Source organism: Thermobia domestica, chromosome 13 (genome assembly GCF_964235325.1).
Source record: "Thermobia domestica chromosome 13, izTheDome1.hap1.1, whole genome shotgun sequence".
In the NCBI taxonomy this organism is placed as follows: domain Eukaryota; kingdom Metazoa; phylum Arthropoda; class Insecta; order Zygentoma; family Lepismatidae; genus Thermobia; species Thermobia domestica.
Window position 1 is genome coordinate 202,393,433 of NC_137466.1, and position 27,332 is coordinate 202,420,764.

The 27,332-nt window shown below is 36.0% G+C and overlaps 1 protein-coding gene across 1 annotated transcript; it reads right to left on the reverse strand.

Annotated features, from left to right (window-relative positions):
* Window positions 1-11,143: 11,143 nt before the first annotated feature.
* On the reverse strand, window positions 11,144-11,710 carry LOC145667940 (protein CFDP2-like). The gene has a single exon (XM_081735365.1). It carries the CDS (start codon window positions 11,708-11,710, stop codon window positions 11,144-11,146), a length of 567 nt encoding a protein of 188 aa, XP_081591491.1.
* Window positions 11,711-27,332: the final 15,622 nt, after the last annotated feature.

The window sequence follows — 27,332 nt, forward strand, 5'->3', positions numbered from 1 at the left end:
GCTCCCCCCCCCCCTGCAGACAACTCCTAACTCCGCTTATGCATTCCATGGTTATGCCGACTAGGCTAAAGGAGATAGTGATGATGAGAAATGAATAAAATGGTGGAATGAAGAAAGTGGGAGGAAACGAGATAACCCGAAGAAAACCCACGCACATGGTATTTGTCCACCACAAAATTGACTTCCCACATAGCACACAGACGTCCAAGGGACGTTCTAGACTGATCCGCAATGGACAACGGGGCATCACAGGATCATCCGAATTTGCTCCCGGAACATCCATAGCACCTCCGCGGGATATCCAGATGTCCGCTAATATCTTGAAAAACGGGATATTCAACGGGACCTCAAAGGGATGTTCACTGGTAAATCGTGGTATAATGTAGTCCTAGATATGTTCGGAATTTGATTTCCCTAGGATCTCCTGTCCCATACAGGACGTCCTGTGGACATCCTATGTGGAAATCCTTTAGGATGTCTATGCAGGACGTCCATGGGATGTATAATCATTGTCTCGATCATTCCGGGATCTATATGGGATAATTGGGATCAAAATGGAACGTCCTAGGGACGTCGTGTGCTATGTGGGTTGGCGCAAGCTGGGATCGAACCAAGGACTCCATGCACCAGATGTGAACGCTCTACCACTGAGCCACCACGGCCCACACTTGCTTTAATCATCCAACTCCCTTAGCCTTAAAAACATAATCGTGGAACGTTAAACTGAAAGATTTCATTTCATTTTTATCTGCTATAAAAGGTATGGTACAGATTTACTATAACGATTTAACGTATCAACTTAGTGTATACGTAAATTGCAGTATTATAAATGCATAATAAAATACTGTGAATGATGCAATAAAAGATGGAAATTAGCTTTTTTACATTTATAAAGTTTGAGTATTACAATCATTATCATATTATAATATAATAAAGTTGTCTTTTTTTATATTTTTAGACGACAATGGAATTGAAACTACACGCATTCCCATCGGAAATCAAACTTAAGACTTCAACTGAGAACTTAAGACCCAATTCAAGAAGGCGAAATCAATAAACATTGATATCCAACTGATAATCTAGTGAAAAGATTAAAGGCTATTATAACCATTATTTCAAGTGTTAAAGCATAAGAAGTATCTAAATATAAAACGGCACAGTGATCATGAAACAAGCCCAAACTAGTTTCTGGAGTAGGGGGATCTATTTAAAGATCACAAATCACTAATCCACAGAGAGACAATCAAGTTGAGATTTTTTTTTTTTTTCTATAACGAAGAACTTACGTGACACTGGATGAATAACATGTAATCATGCATTGCTAAACTTGGGAACTACTTATTTCTTTCCCTTCGTTTTTTTTTTAACCTTCGAAGAAAATTGCATTATGATATCTTTGTGGCCTTGACATCCAGACAAGATTATGTTTAAGCATGCATTCAGCCATGGATATACACAAATCCATCTTTTCTTTCTTCTTCTTCTTCTTCGTAATGTTAATTTCATTTTTAGAAAAGCCAGGGGAGACTGAAATTCTGGTGACTGCATTATACGGTTTATGCAATAAAAACACACACACACACACACACAAAATCAGTGGCGGATATAACCCGGGACCGAGGGGCCTAGGCCCGTCAGTTCTTTGAGTGACAAAATAATTTAAGCTATTATTTATATATTCTTGAAAGTTTGCAGTAAACTCATGATATGCCTATCAAAGTCTGGGTTCTGACTGCCCCCAGTTTTTAACTTCTAAATCCGCCTCTTCACAAAATACTTACGCTTTATAATTATGAATCAAGTATTTCGCGACAAGTATATATATTAATAGAAAAAAATCAATTATTTATTAGTGTTTAGCGTAAAACAATAATATCCACAGATGAGACGTATAGTACATCGATCGATTGATCACTTTGAAATCAATAACATGAGAAACTCGACGGTAAATTCTTATGCGTAGTTTTCGAGAAAAAAACTAATTTTTATGGCGCGAAACCCTTTATATTGTTCGTTGCTACTACTACTACTACTACTACTAATAATAATAATAATAATAATAATAATAATAATAATAATAATAATAATAATAAATATGTAACATGTGGTAACATGTTCACATAGCTAAATATTTCCATGGCAGTATATTAGTGCTCTCATGACTATGTGAGTTGTAACTAATATGAACTAAAAATCACTTACTGTTCAACCGTAATAATTGGATTCTCACTTCTTCTTTATGTCATGATTGTCCACTTATCAACCATAAAATACGAGGGTGATTCAAAAAGTAATGCCTTAAAATGTGATACCTTTATTGCGTTTTATCAGATAGCACCGGTACAGGTACCATTGGTAAACTTGCAATGTCAGCATTATTTTTCAACATAGTCCCCATTGCGGGCAACACACTTGCGCCAACGCAAAACAAGATTTTTCATCCCGTCGACGAAGAATTGGCGTGGCTGCTGGCGAAACCATTGCCGTGCCGAACTGCTGCTTCCACCTCCGCGTCCCAACTGTAGTGTTGGCCTTTAAGGTAATCCTTAAGTTTGGGGAAGAGTCAAAAGCCACAGGGCGCAAGATCCGGACTATAGGCAGGACGAGGCAGAATGTCAACAACACTTTACCAGTAGACGAGACAACATGGAATTGCTTGGCAGGGGAAAGGACGCGTGGTGGTACTCCATCAACTGACGCTTTGTTTTCGGGTCGTAATGGTGTATCCTGGGTGCACAAGTTTCCCAGTTAGAAATTCAATGACAGCACGCTGTTTCACCCGGACGTCACCACTGGATCCCATTGATTGGTCCTTGACTTTGGTACGAAAAGAGATAGGAAGATGAAACAAGTGACGTTCTATAGCTTAAACATCGGTGCATTAATGATAAACAGTTCAGAATATTTGCAATACTATTGGCCAAGTAGTGGGCTTGAAGACATTACTCTCTGAACTACCTTCATACATAGGAATGCTGCAGATTATTAAGTATATGCACGAATATATATTAATTGTAAAAATAAATAAATAAAATAGAAAGGTTCGCAGTAACGTCTAAGTGTAGTTGATAGTCTTTGCATTATAATATGATTGTTTGAATTAGAATTTAGCGCTCCTTTCAACACCGTAGCTATATAAGACGTGGACCTACACCTTAACGTGGAATCAGAATTGAGCTCCTACCGAGAATCAAACCAATGTCTTACTCGCCATAGAGAACTACGCTAACCATATAACCACTAGGGAGTGTAACAGAAACAAAATTGTGTTATATTATCGAAAATGCTATAGTATTCGCTGTTTTACAGATAATACAGCGATGTTAAAAGTATATTCACGTCTACTATAGCCTCGCTGCTGAAAGGGACGCTAAACTAAAATCAACTCAACTTTAGCAATGTTCAACTTTGTTTTTAGCCCAGACTTCCAAACTATGCTATTCATAAATGTCGGAAGTCTTATAAAACGGCTTAGCTTATAAAACGGATGTCAGAGCAAAAACGGTAAAAGATGTTTTTTGCTATCGATTCAGCGTCGTAAGAATAGGTTCCATCTCCTCTATTAACACTCTATTCAAAGCAGAGGTGGTTGAAATTAACCAATTCGGGTATCAACATTTATCGCCATAGAACAAAAGATAGAGACAAGCGGTTTTCTGCAAACGATTTAGGGTCTCAAGCGAACATACCATCACAACCTATCATACTCTACCAAAACCGGAAGTGGTTGAAATTTACTACCGTTTTCGGTTTGAATATTGATTTCCATATAGAAAAACAGTAAAAAAATATAAAAATTTCTTTGGAATTGATTCAAGTTTCCCAAGAATAGATTCCGAATTCTCCATTAACCCTCTTTTCAAACCAGATGGAATAAAGAAGGAACGCTTTCAAAGACTTAACTGGAAGATCAATCGGAAATAGAATCTATATATATAAAAGAGAACGTACAATTCTTTGTCCGCTCATCACGCTAATACGGCTGAACCAATTTCTTTCATTTTTGGGGGGTTATTAGGATTTGGACCCTAGATGGTTTTTATCATATCACTTTAATTTTTAATTACCAGTGTCTTGAGATAATTGACCATTCAGGTGTCCACAAATCCTTTGTTAGTTCATCATAGGTAAAAATAAACGTATTTATATGCAACCCGCATGACCGTGTCACTCGGCGGGTTAACATAAATGACAGGCGATATACAGCGGAAAATAGCTTGAATCTTCTGTTTAAAATTTTTTAATTGATTTGCTTATTGAGCACCGGGATGACCGCAGCGAAGCGGGGCGGGTTAACATAAATGACAGGCGATATAATGTTAAGATTTACTGCAATCTTCTATGGTTTTTATCATATCACTTGAAAGCGAAAAAGTAAAAATTATCTAAGTAACAAAGTTTATTGCGTTCCGGGGTGACCGCAGCGAAGCGGGGTGAACGCTGCTAGTTAGGAATATTTAGGTGCAGATGAGAAGATAATATTAAGACGGATCTTGCAGGAATAGGAATACAAAGTAGAAACTGGATCCAGTTGGTTAAGGATAGAAGTCAATGGAAAACTTTTGTGCACGCGGTACTCAACCTCTGGGTTCCATATGCCATAGAGTTAGTCAGTTATCCAAATTAATGATTTAAGACTTCAACATTTATTAGCATAGAACAGAAAATGATAATATATAGTGACAAGCTATTTTCTGCAATCCATTCAAAGTGTCATGAGAACATACCATCACAACTTGCAACACGCTACCAAAAACCGGAAGTGGTTGATATTTACAACTACTTCTGGTTTCAATATTGGTGTCCATAGAGCAAAAACGGTAAAAAAGATATCGAGGTGCAATTTTTGGCAATCGATTCAGCTTCCTAAAACTAGGTTCTATCTTTTCCCTTAACCATCTATTCAATCCGGAAACGGTTCAAATTAACGATTTCCGGTTTCAACCTTTATCGCCATTAAACAAAAACAGTAAGACATAGCTAGTAACGGCTTTTTCATATGGATTCAGGCATATTCTACCTTTGATCTTATTAATCTATTGCACCCAGTAGTTTATATATGTACCCAGTGGCGAAGAGTGATAGTTTCAAGAGGGTAGGCCCAATGTTCTACTACTATTACTAATAATAATAACGATAATAATAATAATAATAATAATAATAATAATAATAATAATAATAATAATAATAAATGAAACAGATTAGACATAAATACAGTTTTACTACAGAAATACAAGAAGACGAATTCACATAAATTTAATGCAATTGTAGTTCATCGACAGCACTTATTCGATCCGGATCTCAATTTTCATAATGAAGTTGACGTATGTGACTCATAGATGATCTTAATTCACCATAATGCAATTTAATTGTTTTAATTGGCGTGATCGGGTGGGGAAGATGGACTACCACATTATCTGCGCTTCACAAGTAACATATGTTGTTTAGTCTACATGTACTGAAACAAAATCTGCTTGTAAAATTTTGTCTTTAATGATATTGTTCAAAATATATGACAAGCATTCAATCAAGATATTTTGTGTGTCACTTAATTCCCCTTTAAAAACTGAATCAGACTTAAATATTTTATAGCTGCTCATTATTTCAACAACTACAAATATATATATATATATATATATATATATATATATATATATATATATATATATATATATATATATATATATATATATATATATATATATATATATATAGATAGATAGATATTTGTACCAATGCATGCAGAACTCTCTTGCCCTCTGTTCTATTTTCAACACAATCGTTAGTTTTCGTTCCTTAATAACACATTAATTTTCAAAAGACCACTGACATAGAAGGTTCTTTAATAGGAATTATATTACGTACATTCATATTCTCCACTTACTGACATTTTTTCTCATTCACTTTTGCAAATGTAAGAAAAAATATCTGTCACAATATCTAAAAAACATACACTCTTTCTAATGAACTCAACGAGTCTGATTTCGTACAGGTTTGCGCCAACGCAAGGGAATAAAGAGGCATTAGTTTGCGTTAATAGGCGTAGCGCCTTTAGAATTTCTTGTTCCAGTTTTTGCGTTGCGTTAGATTAAGCAAAGTTGGAACGGAATGGTGCCCACGTTACCTTGTTCTTTATTTGTTTGATATATCGAATCGAAATCGAAGGTCTCGAGAGAAACTTACCTTACCTTACCACTTGGCGCTACAGCCCTGGGTGGGCTTTGGCCTCTTCCACTATTTGCCTCCACTCTTCCCGATCTTTGCATTTTTCTTTCCATCCTCGAACCTTCAATTTTTCCAAATCACTTTCCACCCCGTCCAGCCACCTGGTTTTTGGTCTTCCTTTCCTTTTGCTGGAGTCTTTCTTTCATGATTTTGTATGGCATCCTGTCGCTGTCCATTCTTATTACATGTCCTAGCCACCTTAGTCGATTCGATTTTATGAACCTGACTATATCCTGATTCTCTATTATGTCGTTGATCTCTTCGTTAGTTCTGATTCGCCAGGTTTCTTGTTCTTTAATTGGTCCGTAAATTTGACTTACTATTCTCCTTTCGAAAGTTCTGAGTTTTTTCTCGATTTCTTTTGTCAGTGGCCATGTTTCGGAGCCTATGTTACTACTGGTCTTATTAACGTTTTGTATATTCTCATTTTTGTTCCCCTACTTGTGTTTTTACTTTTTAGTAACTTCATGTTTGCGCAATATGCTTTGTTGCCTAGTTGTATTCTTTCCTTTACTGTATCTTTTATGGAGCTTTTATCTGTGATTGTTAGGCCTAAATATTTAAACTTGTCTACTTTTTCAAATTCTTTACCTTCTATTATGATTGATTTTTGATTTCTTTCTGTTGCGTACGCTGTTATTACCATGTACTTTGTTTTCTTTATATTAGTTCGCAGTCCTATTTTGTTAACCTCTTTCTCTAGCTGTGTGTATGTTTTCCTCATGTCTCTCTCTGTGCGTGTTACTATGGCTATATCATCGGCATAGGCGCATATTTGTGTGGTTTTCGTGAATATTGTTCCTCCTTTATATATGTTGCAGATCGCGGCGTGCAGTGTTATTATGAACAATGTTGTGGAAAAGCTGTCACCCTGTTTCACTCCTTTATAGTACTTGAATTCTTCGCTTAGACTGTCTTCTATTTTTACTTTTGCTGAGGTTTCCTCTAATGTCATGTGTGTGAGTTTTATCAGTTTCCCAGGTATCTTGAATTCCTTCATGGCTTTTATTAGTTGCTTTCTGTTCACGCTGTCAAGTGCTTTCTCATAATCTACAAATAGGATATGCAATTTTACTCCGTGTTCATAGTGTTTTTCAATGATCTGCTGCAATGTGAATAATTGGTCTGTTGTGCTTTTATTAGGTCTAAACCCGCATTGATATTCTCCTAGTATCTTCTCAGTGTGTTTCTTTATTCTTTCATTGATTACACAGGCCTACAGAAAAAAAAATTTTTCTTGGTGCCTAAAATTTTAGAGCTGATTTTAACTATGTGTGGGGCGCTGAATCCAATAATGTAAGCAGTTTTTTTCTATCAGCTCTACTTTGGTAGATACAGGCTACTGTACCAGTAGTGTTATTTACGTTACAATGTATGTGGAAGAAATATTACAATCCAAAATAAATATGTAAATTATAAATGATGTAACCACTATTTCTGCATGCTTCTTGCAATAGTATACAAAATAAGCAAAAGAAATACAAATATTCTCGTAATAACAAGTTTGAATATGATCTTATAAACTCTGCAACTCAAATAAATCCTACTGTGCTCTATAGAGATTTCTATTTGGAAGAACGGCGCTCTTTTCTCATTAGTGCTGCTATCTGTCGGTACTAAACGGAAACTAGTCATATAGTAGTTCCAGGAACGTCCACTAGATTGCATTGGTATTCTACTTGGCTAGTGGATCGTAGTTGTTGTCTTGCAGGTGGAGTGACATGTTGGAACATGTGAGTTTTGTTCTGAAATCATAACTTGTATCGCGTATACTAAGACTTTATATTTAACATCCGTGTTAGTGGCCTGAACATAAAATGAGTTCAAGTCGAAGAAGTTGTGTTAACCATCCTGATGTGTTTTGCTACATATGTGGTGAGTACACATTTAAAGACAATAGAAAACATATCAGTGACTTTGTAAAAAAAGCATATCATGCATATTTTGGTGTACGCCTAGGGGACCAAGATAAAACGTGGGCTCCACATATTGTGTGTAAAATGTGTACTGAACACTTGCGACAGTGGACAACTGGAAAAAGAAAAAGTCTTAAGTTTGGTGTTCCAATGGTTTGGAGGGAACCCACAAACCATGTTGATGATTGTTATTTCTGCCTGGTAAATGTTACGGGTATGAATAGAAATAACCGGAACAAGTGGACATATCCTGATCTGCCTTCAGCAAGACGTCCAGTTGTTCATTCCGATGATATACCAATCCCAACGTTTCACCACTTGCCAGAGCTTTGTGAGACTGAAAACGAACGTAGTGAACATTCTTGTGACATGGATGATGGAAGTGACAGTGATTATGAGGGAATGTCAACAATTCCTCAACAGTTTAATCAAGATGAGCTAAATGATCTAGTTAGGGACCTTAATCTTTCAAAAGAATCGTCTGAATTACTTGCTTCCAGATTGAAGGAGAAAAACGTACTAGAACAAGGAACTAAAATCACATTCTACCGAACAAGGGAAAAGGAGTTTTTACCATTTTTCACTGAAGACACAAATCTCGTATTCTGTCACGATGTTAGAGGTCTCCTAGAACACATGGGTCTTCCAGAATACAATCCAGATGATTGGCGCCTGTTTATTGATAGCTCCAAGCGAAGTTTAAAATGCGTCCTTCTACACAATGGCAATAAATATGGCTCAATTCCAATCGCTCATTCAACACGACTGAAAGAAGAATATGAAGCAATTGCTTTGGTTATGGAAAAAATTAAATATCAGGACCATCAGTGGGTGATTTGTGTGGATTTAAAGATGGTGAACTTTCTTCTTGGACAGCAAAGTGGCTACACAAAATATCCTTGTTTTCTATGTCTGTGGGATAGCAGAGACAAAGCAAACCATTGGTCAAAAAAAGAGTGGCCGCAGAGAGACGACATGGTTGTTGGTAAGAAAAATATTATTAACATGCCTATTGTTGAGTGTGACAAAATCATTTTGCCACCTCTACATCTCAAGCTCGGTTTGATGAAGCAGTTTGTAAAGGCGCTAAATAAGGACGGGCCGTGCTTTGCTTACATGGGAAACAAGCTACCTCAGATCAGCACAGAAAAATTAAAAGCTGGAATATTTGATGGTCCCCAAATAAGACAACTCATGAAAGATCCGGCTTTCGTGGAGTCCATGAATGAGACTGAACGTAGAGCTTGGACCTCATTTGTAGAAGTTATCAAGAATTTCCTTGGCAATAATAAAGCTGATAACTATGTTGAGCTAGTGACCCAGATGCTTAATGCATTCCAAAAACTTGGATGTAATATGAGTATCAAAATTCATTACCTGCACAGCCATTTGGACCGTTTCCCAGACAACGTAGGCAGTCTGAGTGAAGAACAAGGTGAAAGATTTCACCAAGATATTAAAACAATGGAGGACCGCTACCAAGGAAGATGGGATGCCCATATGATGGCAGATTACTGCTGGAACCTAAAAAGAGACTGTGCAAAGAAACATTCAAGGATGTCACGAAAACGAAACTTCCGAAGTGTTGAATAGATCGTTTTGAACAAATTATTTGAGTTTTTATTCATAAAAACTATTATAAAATGTAGTTACAGAGTTATTATGTACTTGATGTTTGTGTTTATATGGTTTTCATTATTTTCAAAGTGTTCCAAATAACAGATTTAAATGTCATAGTTTTCTTTTCACTTACAGTAAAACAGCACCTATGCAATTTTCAACGTTGTAGCAGGTCAGTCTTGCAATTCCTATATCTCAAAAACTAAAGCTGTTAGGGGAAAACTAACGCCATATTTGGATTCAGCGTCCCAATTCTACTTCAAATCAGCTAAGAAACACCCGGCACCAAAACCACTGTAAGCCAGTGTATCCCTGTCAGAACTTTATAAGTTGTGTTTAACAGCACGATTCCTCTGTAATTGGAGCATTCAGTTTTATTTCCTTTTTTGTGTAATGGTATGATTATTCCTGTTTTCCATTTTTCTGGTATCCTTTCTTCTTCCCATATTTGTTCTATCAGTCTATGTATTTCTTCTTTCATTCGGGTTCCGGAGTGTTTTAGCATTTCCGCTACTATTTCGTCTTCACCTGCTGATCTGTTGTTTCGTAGTTTTCTGATGGCTTTATCCACCTCTTCTTTTGCAGGTTTATTCTCATTGTCATCACTGTCTGTATTATCTGTCTCTTGCTGAGTTCTTTCCTCACTGGAGCTGTTCTGTTCATCAATTTCACCATATTGTGTTTGGAAATATTCTACCCATCTCTGTAGTATCTTCTGTTCATCTCCTATCAGTTCTCCACTTTTATCCCTGAATCCTATGTTTCTTGGTAAGTAGTCTTTGTTTATTCTCTTTATTGCTGCATAGCACTTTCTTGCTTCATTTTGTGTGCTCAATTCTTCTATTTCTTGTATTTCACGTTTCATTTTTTCCCTCTTCTTTCTTCTGCACATTTTATTAGCTTCTTTTCTTAGCTCTCTCTGTACCTTTCATAGTTGCCTCGTGTTTCTCTCTGTAGCAGTTTTTGTCTTGCTTTATTCTTTCTGTCTATTATATCCTTACATTCTTCGTCGTACCAGTCTCTAGTCTCTTCCTTGTGTTTCTGTCCGATTGTATTATCTGCTGCTTCTTTCAGCGCCGACTCTACCCTTTCACATTTTTCTTCTATTGTTGTTCTCTCGTTTGTTTCCCAATTTTGCACTATTTTGTTTATTTCTTTTTCATAAGCTTGTATGTTCTCTTTTGTTTCAAATTTATCTACGTTCCACTTTTTTTCTTACTTTCTTTTGAGTGTTTTGCATCTTGCTTATTTTTTCTTTGAGTTTGACTTTAACTAGAAAGTAATCAGAGTCGCAGTTATATCCTCTGTGTGATCTTACGTCCGTTATCGATGTAGCATGTCTTTGGTAGGTGATGACGTGATCTATCTGGTTTATAGTGTTGTTATCTGGCGATTTCCATGTTCCAAGGTGTATTCTCTTGTGCGGGAAATAGGTGTTTTTTTTTAATGGTCATTTTGTTTCGTATTGCAAATTCTTTTAGTAGGTTTCCATTTTGGTTACTTTCATCGTGGAGTGAATATTTTCCAGTAACTTTGTCAACCGTGTCTTTATTTCCTATTTTCGCATTGAGGTCTCCTAGAATTATCATCATATCGTATTTGGCTATCTTGTCACATGTTCTCTCCAGTAAATCATAAAATTCTTCTTTTTCTTTTTCACCTTTTTCTTCTGTTGGAGCGTGTACTGATATTAAGGTTATATTTCTGAATTTTCCTTTGATCCTTAATGTGCATATGCGTTCATTTACTGGATTGAATTGCAATACGCTTTTTCTTATTTCTTTCCATATTATGAAGCCTGTACCATATTGTCCTGTTCTTGTGGGTGTGCCACTGAAGTAGACTGTGAAGTTCTTCTTATCTATTCTCCCATGGTTGTGCCACCTTATCTCTTGAATTGCGGTTATGTCTATTTTGTGCTCTGTGACTTCGTTTGCTATTTCTTCCATTTTTCCAGGTAGTAACATTGTTTGTACATTCCAGGTTGCCAGTATCAGGTCCGTTTTCTTTCTCCCGTCGTCTCCATTCTTCTGTCCTATCCGAGGCAATGGTGTAGTTTTCTGAACATCTTGTTTTTTCGAGACAAGGTTGTTAGCCCTGCGCCCAACCCCCAACCTGGAGGACCAGGAGTTTTCTGTCAGGGTCGTCTTCCCTTAGCCTTTGTAAGTCCTCCTACCAACTGCAAGGCAACAGGGCTGATTTGGTCCGCCCCGAATTTTTCGGTACCTGCTATATCTAGGAGGCCTTCCCCTATCCGCCACCTGGGGAGGCGCCTGGTGGGAGTTCAGCTTCTCCCCCAGGTCTCGAGAGAAACTAGTAGGTAGAAACGAAAGTCGATAAGCGCTGAGGCCGGTCTCTTTCGCAGGTTATACGCTGGTGAAGAAAACGTCATTTCCAAGACGTTCTCTCGCGGGATTTTCTGAGTAGCTTGGCGGTAGTTCTACTGTCACCTGAGACACTGCTCGGTGAGCCTCCCAGCAGTGGTGCCAACCATGATTTCTTTATCGAACATTTTTTCTATTTAGAAATTATCATCATTCTGTGCAAAGAAAATGGATTAATTATAAATTATGATTTCTGAAAGTAAATGGGTAGGCCGGGCCTCAGGGCCTCTTACCACCTTTCGCCACTGTATGTACCTATTACTTCAAGCTTGAGTATTGAATTCCCGTAGTTTTGTAGTCTACTGTAGTTTCAAACTCTGAAACGAAACTCAATTGTTTATATGGGAAATTACTTTTCTGTGTTCTTCGAAATGAACTGGAGTTTCTTCTTCAAAATTATTTAAATGTTCCTTATTTCGTGAAAATTATTTTTTGTATGATATTTAATAACCAAATTTTATTTAAATGATATATCTATATACAGGGTGCTTCAAAAAGGATTATACAACTTTGTAAATTTATAGAAATTTATTCAGACTACTTACAGAGCTGGTTTTGGAGTTCCCGCAAAAGCCTGTTGGGCGTAACTTCATGAACTGCGGCGTAGATTCTTGCTCTGAGCTCAGTGGGAGAAGCTAGTGCAACACTTAAGTCATTCATAAACCAGAGACCTAGAGGGAGAACCTTTGCCATACTCGGTATAGAAATTCCGTAGCCCAATTGCCACAGACTTCGATTCTTCAAACCAAAGAAAGCAAGCAGGCAAAAGGCACTCAGGAACAGTGAAGGCAGCCATCTTATCCTGCTTCCCTTCGCAGAACAGGTCCCCATTGTTGTTATGTTGTAGACCGCAAAATGTACTTCCCGGACCGCCAGATCCGTTTACGGTGGAGTGATGTAAATAACTTTTTGAGTCGCAGTATGTGTTTGACTAACTCGGAAAATACGGGTTAACTTCGTTTCCGACAGAAAGAGGAAATCACCAAATGACTGTTGTACAATTTGATTACAAGGATCTCAACAAATTACAATTCTAATAACAATATTATTTCTGAAAATAAGCTGAAAGAGAAATGCATGATTAAACAACATATGTTGCAAGTTTAACAAGAGCATCAGAATACAGAATCACAAATTAACACAAGGTGAATAAAAAAGTAACTATCCTTAAAATGAAGTACCTGTAACAAATGATAATTAGTACATTCATGACAGTTAATTTAATAACTTACAATTTTCCTACTCTTTACAGACATTCATTAAGATTCCAAACTTTTCCCAGTGGATATGAAGAAGTCCTTACAAGTGAGCATTCTAATTCCAATTTAGTTTTAGATATAGATTTTTATGTAGACTTGACTTTAGTTTTAGTGGTAGATTGTAGATCTTAGATATAGGATGTAGCAATATTTATAGACTGTAGACCTATATGTAGACGATAGTTATGTACATAGCATGTAATAGGTGTCATATATGTAGGATGCACGTACAATGTAACCAAAAGGTTCTTGCAGTTTTTCAAGTCCCATTAATCATACGCTCACCGACAGGAAATGAAATGACGCATGTATTTGGCAAGTGATCGAAAGTAACTCTGACCATCGACCCTTAGTAATACAGGCATCGAAGAGAAACGGAGATATCGAAGTAGCTTGTTCGTGTATGTTTCTTGTATGGCTTTAAAGTAAGTCTGCCAGCTGCCGCATCAAGTCGACGCATATACCAGGCATTTGAAGAGAAGGACGTCAAAATGAACCGTCAGGCAGCGGTTGCAGAAATTCCGTTCGGAAGATGTGAACTTCTCGAATGAACCTCTCAATGGACGACAACGGATATTGGATGCCTAGGCCCTGAAAGAAGCTATCGAGGACTGTAGTCTAAGGTAGGATGAACTTGCAGAAAGGTTCCATGTTCTCGCTGAAACAGTCAGACTGCATCTGCATGGGATAGGGAAGTCATTAAGTTGAGCAAGTGGGTATCCTACACATTGTCGGAGCCAACAAGGAACAACGAATGACTGTTTCTCCTTGCTCAGTCGGCACCTGAACACACTCACCTTTGATCGTTTGCTCGCTGATGACGAGAACTGGGTCTTCTATGACACTTCCAAGCGTGCCAGACATTGATTGTCGCCACTTGATCCTGTTCCTCACACCACCTCTGCACCCACGAAAGGTTATGCTCTCTGCATAGTGGAATTTTCGGCCAGTGGTGCATTACAAGCTGCTTCTATCTGGTCAGACCATAACTGCTGACCTCTAGTTGGAAAGGGTGCACCGTGTATTAGGGCAGAAGGAGCCGGCATTGTGAGTCACAAGGGTATGCTCTTCCTACACGACAATACTAAACCACTTGTGGCAAAGGAGATCCTTCAGTAACTCGTCTGGAAGACACTGTGCCATACCCATATTCACCCGAAATTGCAGTAATAGATTACCACTTCTTCCGTTCTCTCGAAAACTACTTCAGTGGGAGATCTTTCTCAAATTATGGAGACCAGCGGAACGCTCTCATGGACTTTGTATTTACGACAGCCGAGTTTTATCACCACGGTGTTGTGCAGCTGGAGGAACGTTGGCAAAACATGTCGGATGCTGATGGAGATTACTTCGAAACCTAAAGGTACGTACCCTCCACTGTATTGCTCTTTGTTTATGACTCCTCTAAAATGGCAAGAACCTTTTTGGTTGCCTTGTAACAGAGGTTTCTATTATATATGTAGGATGTAATTGAGGTTTCTGTTATATAGGTAGTATGCAGTTAGCGTGGCTATGGATGTACATATATTATTGTTCTTAGTATGTTTGTAACAACTTGTAGCTGTATTTCACGAAGGTAAGTACACGTAATCTTTGAGGATATTATATTCTCTTACCATTGTTTAATATAATGAGCGTGCAGAATAGAAAGGCTTCACTAACTCGATTAGACAATTATAAAAAAATGCTGCTGCGACAGTATGCGTAACTTCCTCAGCATATAGTTTCTCGTAATGACATAACCATAGGATTGAATGAACTAACTTTTGTTTATATTAGTTACATACGTCTGCGTACATTTCACTACATATAAGTTTAATATGTGTTTGTTACTTCAATATTTTGTAATTTTGGTAATGAACCGGAGCAGGTTTGGTTCAGATTTGAAAGATTCTAATACATCGTTTCCAGTAGCTTTGCTCTCTTTACATTCTTTCGTATGTGCATCATAAAGTTGGGATATAGCAAGGTACTTTTGTTATACCCTGTATAGAGAGACGTTTGAAGTGATGAATCCTGATATACCATGTTGTGTGGGTTTGGAGAATGGCTCATGAACGGCATCTACCAGCCTATAGTAAACCATTGCTTCTTATATGGAGAGTGTGTGAACAGATCGGCACCAATAAGTCTTTCCATTATATTTTACACTAGAAGACACTTGGTAGTCCAGTTGAGACGACTTTATTAACCTACAGATACTATTTGTTTTTGTTACGCTTTCGAAGACTTTCCTTCTGGAGACGAGCTGCATGAAACCTATAACAAATGATGATCGGATTCATTTTGTAAAGCATATGAAAGAAAGAAAATTATAACGACAAGTACTTCCTATTGCTTGATGGTCAAAGCCGAATGGCAGGATGAAGGTAGTTATTCGTAAATCCAGAATTGAGACTCTGTTTCGATGTATTGCTTCTTAGAGGAATGAGACGGAATGAATGTTTCGAATGTTTCTAAACTGACCACATATCTGTAATTATTTGCATGGAAAGACAGAAAAGAATAATGGAAATAGCTCAGTGTTTTGCAGTAATTAGCACGTTGGAATTTCAATGCCTAAATCATAGTATGCAAACAGTAAACTACGATATTTACTACATGCAATGTTCTTATAGTGCAAAAATGATTTTATTTACTAATAACACAAATTACTATGGAATAATTACTGCGTTAGAAATATGCATTTTACAATCTATATTTTTCTCCTTCAAAATAATTTCTGTTTAGTTGGCCTCGCACAGGAAACGATGATTAAAACACACCGACTTTACGGTCATAAAAGAAATGAATACATATCAGGCAAATCCTGGATTGGATCGCCAATTTATAACACTTGGTTTCAAATATTATAGCAAAGGGTCGCCGATCAATAATAGTCTTTTTTTTTTCAGGGATGAGAAAATCTCAAGAGTAAACCAATTTATAATAAACCATGTAAACTTAATGTTTAAGTTATGTTAGCTTTCGCCAAATATAACAGCCCAAATATTACGGTAGTTGAAGAAAGAAGGAAAAAAAATCAATTCAAACATGCGCAACAAATTTATCAAAAGATTCCAAATTCTTGTTAAGTGGCTAATCGGGATGAAACACTCAACGTCGTCAACTGAAATTGAATAAAAAAAAATCAAACTCACATATGCTTAACTCTATGAGCAGTACTCGAAATTATAAAATTGAAATTTTGGTCGTGATGTTTATTTGTGCCAATTAGTCAACAGTTACATTGTAATTATCAAGAACAATAGAATGAAGTTGGTTAAATATTTGCCTACATCGCAGTACTTTCAAACAATTACGATATTATCTTAATACATTGACTTAACATCAGAGTCGTATCCATTCTCACACTTCAGTGTCTTTACAATATATTCAGTTCGCGATCACTCGAGATCGACAGTCCATATGCTCTAAGTATCCATTTAACGAAATGACATTACCATTATTAAAATTACTGCTAAGTAGACGATCATCATTCATAACCCTGTCCATATTATTGAAATTAGGCAACAACATAAGCCTACATGACTGCTACTACATTATCGTTGCACTCTAGCACAAGTCAGTAGCATGTATCAATCGTACCTAATACATCTACAAAAAAAAAATCTACTATTAATGAGATGATGTATTTACAAATGAAAGAAAAAAAAATGCTCTACTTCTACTTCTCTACGCCAGGGTTTACATATTTTATGAGAGATTAGAACGTCATTATCAACATTATTATCATTTTTAACTTCACACTATAATGTCATAAATTTTCAAGAGCAATGGACACCTGATAAGTTTAGATTGTGTTTAAGAACGACAAATTAACTAAGTATAAATACATATATGTTTATCAGTAAAGTCGAGCATCAGTTAGCTACGCTGACTTCCGATGAGGCAAATATATAAGAAATTCCATGACGCGTGAATGGCACCCTTAAACTAAATATGTTCCCAAGACAGAGTCTTGTACGGACACGTGTTTTAACAAGATTTTTAAGTATAAACCAATAAAAAGAAAACACAACTGAAGGTTAGCTGAAATCTGCATAGAGGCAAATATATAAGAAATTCCATGACGCGTGAATGGCACCCTTAAACTAAATATGTTCCCAAGACAGAGTCTCGTACGGACACGTATTTTTAACAAGATTTTAAATATAAACCAATAAAAGAAACACAACTGAAGGTTAGCTGAAATCTGCATAGATCGAGTATGCACTTACATATCATGAGACAACAGCAATGACAAACCGATATATTTACTATCCTAAATTTACCAAAATCCTTTTCACATTTAAGACCCGAGTCATCTGGACGAAATCATTTTCAAAATATAATTTCTTAACCTACACAAATCCCTAACCTACGAAATTGGAAATACATGTTCTAAAAAAAAAAATAAAAAAAAAATATCGCGAAACAAAATAACAGGACATTATTTTTACCGTAAACACACGAGTTCAATTTACATAACCTAAGCAAGCAATCAAAATATGTATTCCCCCAAGATATATGTCACGAGACAAAATAATAGCACATTATTCAACCGTCAGCACACAAGTTCAATCTAATTAACCTAAACAAGTAATTTAGATATATTTTCTCCGAAATATATCACAAGACAAAATAATAGCACATTATTCAACCGTCAGCACATAAGTTCAATCTAACTAACCTAAACAAGTAATTTAGATATATTTTCTCCGAAATATATCACAAGACAAAATAATAGCACATTATTCAACCGTCAGCACATAAGTTCAATCTAACTAACCTAAACAAGTAATTTAGATATATTTTCTCCGAAATATATCACAAGACAAAATAATAGTACATTATTCAACCGTCAGCACATAAGTTCAATCTAACTAACCTAAACAAGCAATTGAAGTGTATATTATGGGACACGTTAAATTTAACCGTCAGCACATAAGTTCAATCTAACTAACCTAAACAAGCAATTGAAGTGTATATTATGGGACACGTTAAATTTAAGTTTTACCTAAATACATTATTTAGCAAGGCACACGTTAAAATGACATCTCAGAGCAAAACATTACTTAATCTAACAATAAAGGAAAACGTATCAATTCTCACATGGAAAAGATTAATATCAAGCGGTGCGCTTAAAGTAAAGTTCACCAACAATTTTTGATGTTGATCACATATTCTTATAATATCATTCTATTGAGTGGTAACGAGATGAGCTGTCTAAACGCGTAACGCCCTTCACTTTAACTACACATATTTATTTCAAAGCACTCCATTTGATGAGTTAATGAATCTGTTTATGATCGGAACAAGAAGAAATAAGATAAAATGGATAGAGATTACCAAATCGATGGGGGTTCCTACAAGATATTCCTCTCAGTCCTTGTCACCTGGATCCTTGGCTTCACGGGACGGAATAGGTTACCAAACCTATTTATTACACGTCGCAATCTATCTCTTCGGATAATCGTTCCACGTCCTATTGAATATGGGACTTGGTCCCTTTACCCGACGAGATGAACTCCAACTGCTACACTTCCTGCCCCATTACTTTATATTACTTGTAATGGCGGAAGTGATATTCGATGGCTTTGGCCAAAAATTGTTTCAATAAATTTTCATTTCTGTCGGTTCCTCAGTGTTTCTTTTCCTCCCAAACTAAGTTAGGTTTTCCAATAAATAATTTATAATAGATTAACGTCCAAAATTTACACTTTTGATTACAGAATTTCTATTTTTAAGGAACCGACTTAAGCCATCGTTCTTTCTATATTGTAAAACGGCGTTTCACTGCGTCATCATCTTCGCGTTACCAGACCTTAATAAACGCGGTTTTCAATATTATATGTTCGACTGTAATTAACACAATTTTACCATAAATACATATCGATACAAGAATCTAACCTTAGAGATCACGAATATCTATATAATTTTCCAATTTCTAACTTACCGATAACCATGTTTACTAAAATTTTAAATGTTCCTTTGATTTTGTCTGGCCGTTGTTTGTGAATCTCCTTAGAGACGGCGGGATCAACTCACAACGAAATCGCCATATTGAGAATTCTAACATTTCGTTTTCTCTAATAGTGATCCGAATGCCCTCTTGCGGTAGTAACCAGAAATAATCGCTACGTTCATAACAGATGAACAACGAAAACAGCAAACTAACACGAGCAGTTAAATTTTCTGTACCCCAAGACTTGTTTTAGATTGATATTCGGATAAGGTAAAGTAAATTTAAGTAGAATAAGAGTGTAAATTAAATTTTCACTATATTAAGCCGTAAATGAGTGGAATTATTACCGTAACGTAAAACAATTTTGCGGTGAATTATTGGTGTGTTTGCGTATCTCATATGTGTTTACATATCGCATATAAAACTAGAAACTCTTTTGTGCCATTTATTTCATTGGCAGTGAAACAAATTAACATAAAAAAAACGAATCTTTGGAGGCACTCGGGTGCAGAATTACAATACACGAATCAACTTGAACGCTGCGGTACACATTACAATACGGGTAAACATTACAATCCGGGAGCCAACTTAAATAGAATGTAAACAACCGTTAATCGGTCTGTTACATTTTTCCCGGCGGCTTTAAGAAAAAAAAATTAACAACTTAAACATTAACATTTTTAAAATTTTTTTTTAACATTTTTTTTCTTTCATTTTTTTTATTTTTATTTTTTTTATATGACTATTTAAAGTCTTTTAACAATTCTTCTCTTTTCTGGAGAGCAATTGAACAACTTTACATTTGATAAATTTTGAGTCGGTACTTCTCTCCCCTCCAAATCTTTTAAAGAAACAGAGTTGTGATGCACTCGAATCACAACAAAAGGTCCCGTGAATACAGGCATGTACTTGTGTGTGACCTTCTTAAATGCATCCGATTGAAAATGCGTTTTTACCATCACCAAGTCCATTTCATTAATTTCAATCACATTATTTTGCGACTTCCGTTTCCGTTTGGATAATAAACGGGGTTCCACCTGAATATGCCGTTTAGAATTTTCTACTGTTTTCAATTCAGAAGGCCATGGAAATTTTTCTCTGAATCTATCAGCAGCCGAAAAAGAAATGAACACCTCAGCAGGCGTACATCCAATGGTACTATTGTAAGAATAGTTTAGTAAGTCTTGTGCCAGCTTTAGCACTGTTTTCCACTTAGTGTGGTTATGGCTGCACAATAATCGAATAATTCGATTGAGTTCTCGATGCGAACGTTCCACTATGCCATTCCCAGAAGGGTTGTATGGCGAGACCAAAATGTGCTGAATTTGGTGATCATTACAGTAAGTCTTCCACGTGTTCGAGAGGAACTGTGGGCCCTGGTCGGATATAATAAAATTTGGATAAGGGAAAAGGTAAAAATATTCCTTTTCTAACGTCCGAACAATCTCAGCAGTTGTGGCCGTCCTTAACGGTAAATAGCACAGAAACCGTGAATAGACATCAACAATTGAGAGGATATAATAGAATCCATAGCTACATGGCAATTTCCCCACGAGATCGATGCATAATTTGGAATGTGGCTTATCTGCCTCAATATGCAGATCCTCACGAGCGATGATTCTATTGGAGAACTTCGTTCGGGCACACAACTCACAATTATTAATGAAATTTTGAAACGTACGTTTTTGTCCTTTCCAGAAAAACAATTCTTGGACTAATTTCAAACATTTACTAACACCAAAGTGCCCCGTTTCATGAACTTTCCTAATCGTTCTCTCAACTAATGACTCCGGGATTACCAGCAGCCAATGTTTCGTTTTTAAATTTTGAATATAGACCAAATTGTTTACTAGACGAATCCGAGAATCGGTACTGTCTGACATTTTCGCTCTTAATTCGTTACAGTACTTATCACCCGCTTGCATTTGCATTAACTCATTGACAGTGAACCACGTACTCTCATCATAACAGACAAAATTAACATGGTATTCTTCAGGTTCGGCTGGGAGTTCCGGAGTATTGCGACTTAATATGTCGGCTATTTTATTGTCCACTCCCTTAATGTGCTCGAACCGAAGATCGAACCTCTGTAACTTTAATAAAATTTTTGTGGTTCGGGGATCTAAGTTCTGTAACGTAAAAGCGTATGTCACTGCGCTGTTGTCACAATGGACCGTGACTTTTCTTCCTAAAATATAATACGAGAAATGCTCGCACAGAAACAACACTGCCAGCAACTCCAGTTGGAAGATCGAATAGGAAACTTCATATAACTTTAATTTTCTACTTGCATATCCGATAACGAGGAGTTCTCCAGTATCATCATACTGAGCCAGATAGCCGGCCAAATTCTCTAGTGACGCATCTGAAAATAAGTGAAAGGGTCGATCGAAATTAGGTTGACTGAGCGCTGGAGGCTCACTCAACAATTCCCTCAATTGTTGGAATCTATTCAGCAATTCCTCAGTTAGACAATATTTCTTGTCTTTCTTTAACAAATCGAAAAATGGCGCTGTTAGAGCGGCAAACTGAGGAATGAATTTTCTTCGCCAGGAAAGAATGCCTAAGAAGGACCTAAGTTTTTTTTTTTTTTTTTTAAATTTAGTGCAAACTTCCCAAAGGTTAAAAATTTTCAAAAGTTGTTCCAAATGAATAACGCGTTCGTCCAACTTAGAACTAAAGCACATCACAAATCGTAAAGAGAAGTGAACCTATTAATAGTTCAGCCTTCATTTTTTTTTTAGCTATAATTACCGGTATACTTTAAATGTACACTGGACACAAGTCGAGCTTAGCCGCACGAAAAGTATTTAAAAAAAAATCCCAAATATTATAAATAAAGAGATTCAGTTCAGCTCTTGTGTTCAGGATACATTTTATTTATATTTCGATTCGCGGTACTTCCTTCAGAACAAAGTACGTCGATAAATTTTAAACAAGGCAGTACAAAATCACTTCGTCTCGGAATGAATGCATCTTAATTTCAAAATATTATTTCGAGGAGAGAAGTTCAGTCGAGCACTCATCGCTTTCCTTTAATGACAACTGCTCAATCTGTTTTCCCGCATTAAGACCAAAATAGCTAAAGAAATGGGAAACTTTATCGTTATTATTATTGTTACTAACCAGCTTCGCTGCAACAAAAGAATACGGCGATATAACGAAGATGTGATCGTAGTCCCTACTAGTACGTTTGAAAAGACAGAGGAATCACTGGACCCAAAAGGAATTAATTGACAGGTAGGTTATACTGTTAGATTATACATTTCTGATACTGCATACTATATTGATACGTAAACAAATCCTGAATATTCAAAGTTAGTCCTAATAACCCCTTTTCAAAAAGAAATATCCTTTTCCGCGAGTTTAACTTTTTTTTTTTTTTAAAGCTGAAATTATCATTCCCACTGACTAAGCGAATTTGACTCAATTTGCCGTTCTTTTACACAATTTCAGTTCTTAGGTTCAATGAACCCACTAAAAGAGAAGTTTCTAGATCAAGATTCTAAATTGACTACCATTTTGTTATCGAATATCTATATAATCTTTTACCTCCTACATTATTCACAAAAACATCATGAACACAAATTAAACTACTAGAAACACAACAAAAGGAAAAGAAAACAAAAGGCAGGGTTACAAATTCAGTTGTAGTAGGAGCTAATACAGGCGGTGATATCTTTGCCTGTCTTATCCTACGGAGTGCTTCTACCCACTTGCAACAGTGTTTTCCGATTAACGTATGTCTCCGCCCCTGGCTAGAGCAATTCCCTATTAACCACCTAAACAGCTTTGATCTGTTTACATTAGCATCTGCGCTAGGTATCCCATTAAGGTTTCTTATATCTTTTCTCCCTTTTCGAAATCTATCCATTCTTTCGTCATCAATATCAAAAGGAGTATCAACATTGTCACTACTTAGCATATGAAGCTTTATATTCTTCACTCGACTACCATTCGCTATCCTATCATACTTCTTTCTTTCACAATAAACATACCCGAAAGAGCTATCATTAGCCTTATCATGTATTATCTGGGGCTCACATAACAAATATTTATTGGCACATATCCTATACCTACTACTAAATACTAAATCTAAATCTACGTCTACATCTACTTCATCATAATCCTCAGTCTCATTAGTTACATCATCATTAATAACATTGAAATGAGAACTAAGTTCAGGCGCTTCTAATGCAGCCATATCATTTTGTGAATTATTATTTATCTTATCTAAGACATCATAACAATTATTATGTGCTAATTGTAAATCTGTGCCTTCAACACTATCAGGTTCACGTAACCCCATAGCTCTGATTTCTAGTTTAGTAGTAGCGAGTTCCATTACTTCATCATTCTTAACCGTTGATACTGGTGACATTTCTGTTCGAAAAACTAACATATTAGACGATAATTCGTTTTTCAGCACTTTCATCTCATATGAATATTCATGCTTAAGAGCTTTCACCTCAGAAATTACTTCACCGAATAACTCATCCATAGTACTGACTATGCGCTGTTGGCATGGAACACAAACCCAGCATGAGTCTACTTTAATACTTTGTTCAACTCCGGGCTGTGATAGTTTCAAACATTCAAAGTGAACTTCTTTGCTACAATTCACACATGCCATCGTTTTTACGTTACTTCGATCTAGGTTTTCTTTACAATAAACACAAACTTGAAATTCCTGATCGTCACTGACAGAATCACTTAACATCATCTATTTACATTAAAATAGGAGTCACGCGTTCAACAACTCATCATCGTTATATCCACTCATTATTTACCTTTCATCTCGGTTAGCACACAAAACAGAATACTTTACCAAGTAAGCAAATATCCTAAAGCTGAAGTCGCCAATTTATAACAGACTTCAGCCTTACATATTATAGCGAAGTTAATAATTATCCTTGGCTAAGGGTCGCCAATTTAAAACACACCGACTTTACGGTCATAAAAGAAATGAATACATATCAGGCAAATCCTGGATTGGATCGCCAATTTATAACACTTGGTTTCAAATATTATAGCAAAGGGTCGCCGATCAATAATAGTCTTTTTTTTTTCAGGGATGAGAAAATCTCAAGAGTAAACCAATTTATAATAAACCATGTAAACTTAATGTTTAAGTTATGTTAGCTTTCGCCAAATATAACAGCCCAAATATTACGGTAGTTGAAGAAAGAAGGAAAAAAAAATCAATTCAAACATGCGCAACAAATTTATCAAAAGATTCCAAATTCTTGTTAAGTGGCTAATCGGGATGAAACACTCAACGTCGTCAACTGAAATTGAATAAAAAAAAAATCAAACTCACATATGCTTAACTCTATGAGCAGTACTCGAAATTATAAAATTGAAATTTTGGTCGTGATGTTTATTTGTGCCAATTAGTCAACAGTTACATTGTAATTATCAAGAACAATAGAATGAAGTTGGTTAAATATTTGCCTACATCGCAGTACTTTCAAACAATTACGATATTATCTTAATACATTGACTTAACATCAGAGTCGTATCCATTCTCACACTTCAGTGTCTTTACAATATATTCAGTTCGCGATCACTCGAGATCGACAGTCCATATGCTCTAAGTATCCATTTAACGAAATGACATTACCATTATTAAAATTACTGCTAAGTAGACGATCATCATTCATAACCCTGTCCATATTATTGAAATTAGGCAACAACATAAGCCTACATGACTGCTACTACATTATCGTTGCACTCTAGCACAAGTCAGTAGCATGTATCAATCGTACCTAATACATCTACAAAAAAAAAATCTACTATTAATGAGATGATGTATTTACAAATGAAAGAAAAAAAAATGCTCTACTTCTACTTCTCTACGCCAGGGTTTACATATTTTATGAGAGATTAGAACGTCATTATCAACATTATTATCATTTTTAACTTCACACTATAATGTCATAAATTTTCAAGAGCAATGGACACCTGATAAGTTTAGATTGTGTTTAAGAACGACAAATTAACTAAGTATAAATACATATATGTTTATCAGTAAAGTCGAGCATCAGTTAGCTACGCTGACTTCCGATGAGGCAAATATATAAGAAATTCCATGACGCGTGAATGGCACCCTTAAACTAAATATGTTCCCAAGACAGAGTCTTGTACGGACACGTGTTTTAACAAGATTTTTAAGTATAAACCAATAAAAAGAAAACACAACTGAAGGTTAGCTGAAATCTGCATAGAGGCAAATATATAAGAAATTCCATGACGCGTGAATGGCACCCTTAAACTAAATATGTTCCCAAGACAGAGTCTCGTACGGACACGTATTTTTAACAAGATTTTAAATATAAACCAATAAAAGAAACACAACTGAAGGTTAGCTGAAATCTGCATAGATCGAGTATGCACTTACATATCATGAGACAACAGCAATGACAAACCGATATATTTACTATCCTAAATTTACCAAAATCCTTTTCACATTTAAGACCCGAGTCATCTGGACGAAATCATTTTCAAAATATAATTTCTTAACCTACACAAATCCCTAACCTACGAAATTGGAAATACATGTTCTAAAAAAAAAAAATAAAAAAAAAATATCGCGAAACAAAATAACAGGACATTATTTTTACCGTAAACACACGAGTTCAATTTACGTAACCTAAGCAAGCAATCAAAATATGTATTCCCCCAAGATATATGTCACGAGACAAAATAATAGCACATTATTCAACCGTCAGCACACAAGTTCAATCTAATTAACCTAAACAAGTAATTTAGATATATTTTCTCCGAAATATATCACAAGACAAAATAATAGCACATTATTCAACCGTCAGCACATAAGTTCAATCTAACTAACCTAAACAAGTAATTTAGATATATTTTCTCCGAAATATATCACAAGACAAAATAATAGCACATTATTCAACCGTCAGCACATAAGTTCAATCTAACTAACCTAAACAAGTAATTTAGATATATTTTCTCCGAAATATATCACAAGACAAAATAATAGTACATTATTCAACCGTCAGCACATAAGTTCAATCTAACTAACCTAAACAAGCAATTGAAGTGTATATTATGGGACACGTTAAATTTAACCGTCAGCACATAAGTTCAATCTAACTAACCTAAACAAGCAATTGAAGTGTATATTATGGGACACGTTAAATTTAAGTTTTACCTAAATACATTATTTAGCAAGGCACACGTTAAAATGACATCTCAGAGCAAAACATTACTTAATCTAACAATAAAGGAAAACGTATCAATTCTCACATGGAAAAGATTAATATCAAGCGGTGCGCTTAAAGTAAAGTTCACCAACAATTTTTGATGTTGATCACATATTCTTATAATATCATTCTATTGAGTGGTAACGAGATGAGCTGTCTAAACGCGTAACGCCCTTCACTTTAACTACACATATTTATTTCAAAGCACTCCATTTGATGAGTTAATGAATCTGTTTATGATCGGAACAAGAAGAAATAAGATAAAATGGATAGAGATTACCAAATCGATGGGGGTTCCTACAAGATATTCCTCTCAGTCCTTGTCACCTGGATCCTTGGCTTCACGGGACGGAATAGGTTACCAAACCTATTTATTACACGTCGCAATCTATCTCTTCGGATAATCGTTCCACGTCCTATTGAATATGGGACTTGGTCCCTTTACCCGACGAGATGAACTCCAACTGCTACACTTCCTGCCCCATTACTTTATATTACTTGTAATGGCGGAAGTGATATTCGATGGCTTTGGCCAAAAATTGTTTCAATAAATTTTCATTTCTGTCGGTTCCTCAGTGTTTCTTTTCCTCCCAAACTAAGTTAGGTTTTCCAATAAATCTATTATATAAAAGAGAACGTACAAAATCCTTTGTTACCTCATCACGCTAATACGGCTGAACCAATTTCTTTTATTTTTGGGGGGTTATTAGGATTTGGACCCTAGATGGTTTTTATCATATCACTTTAAT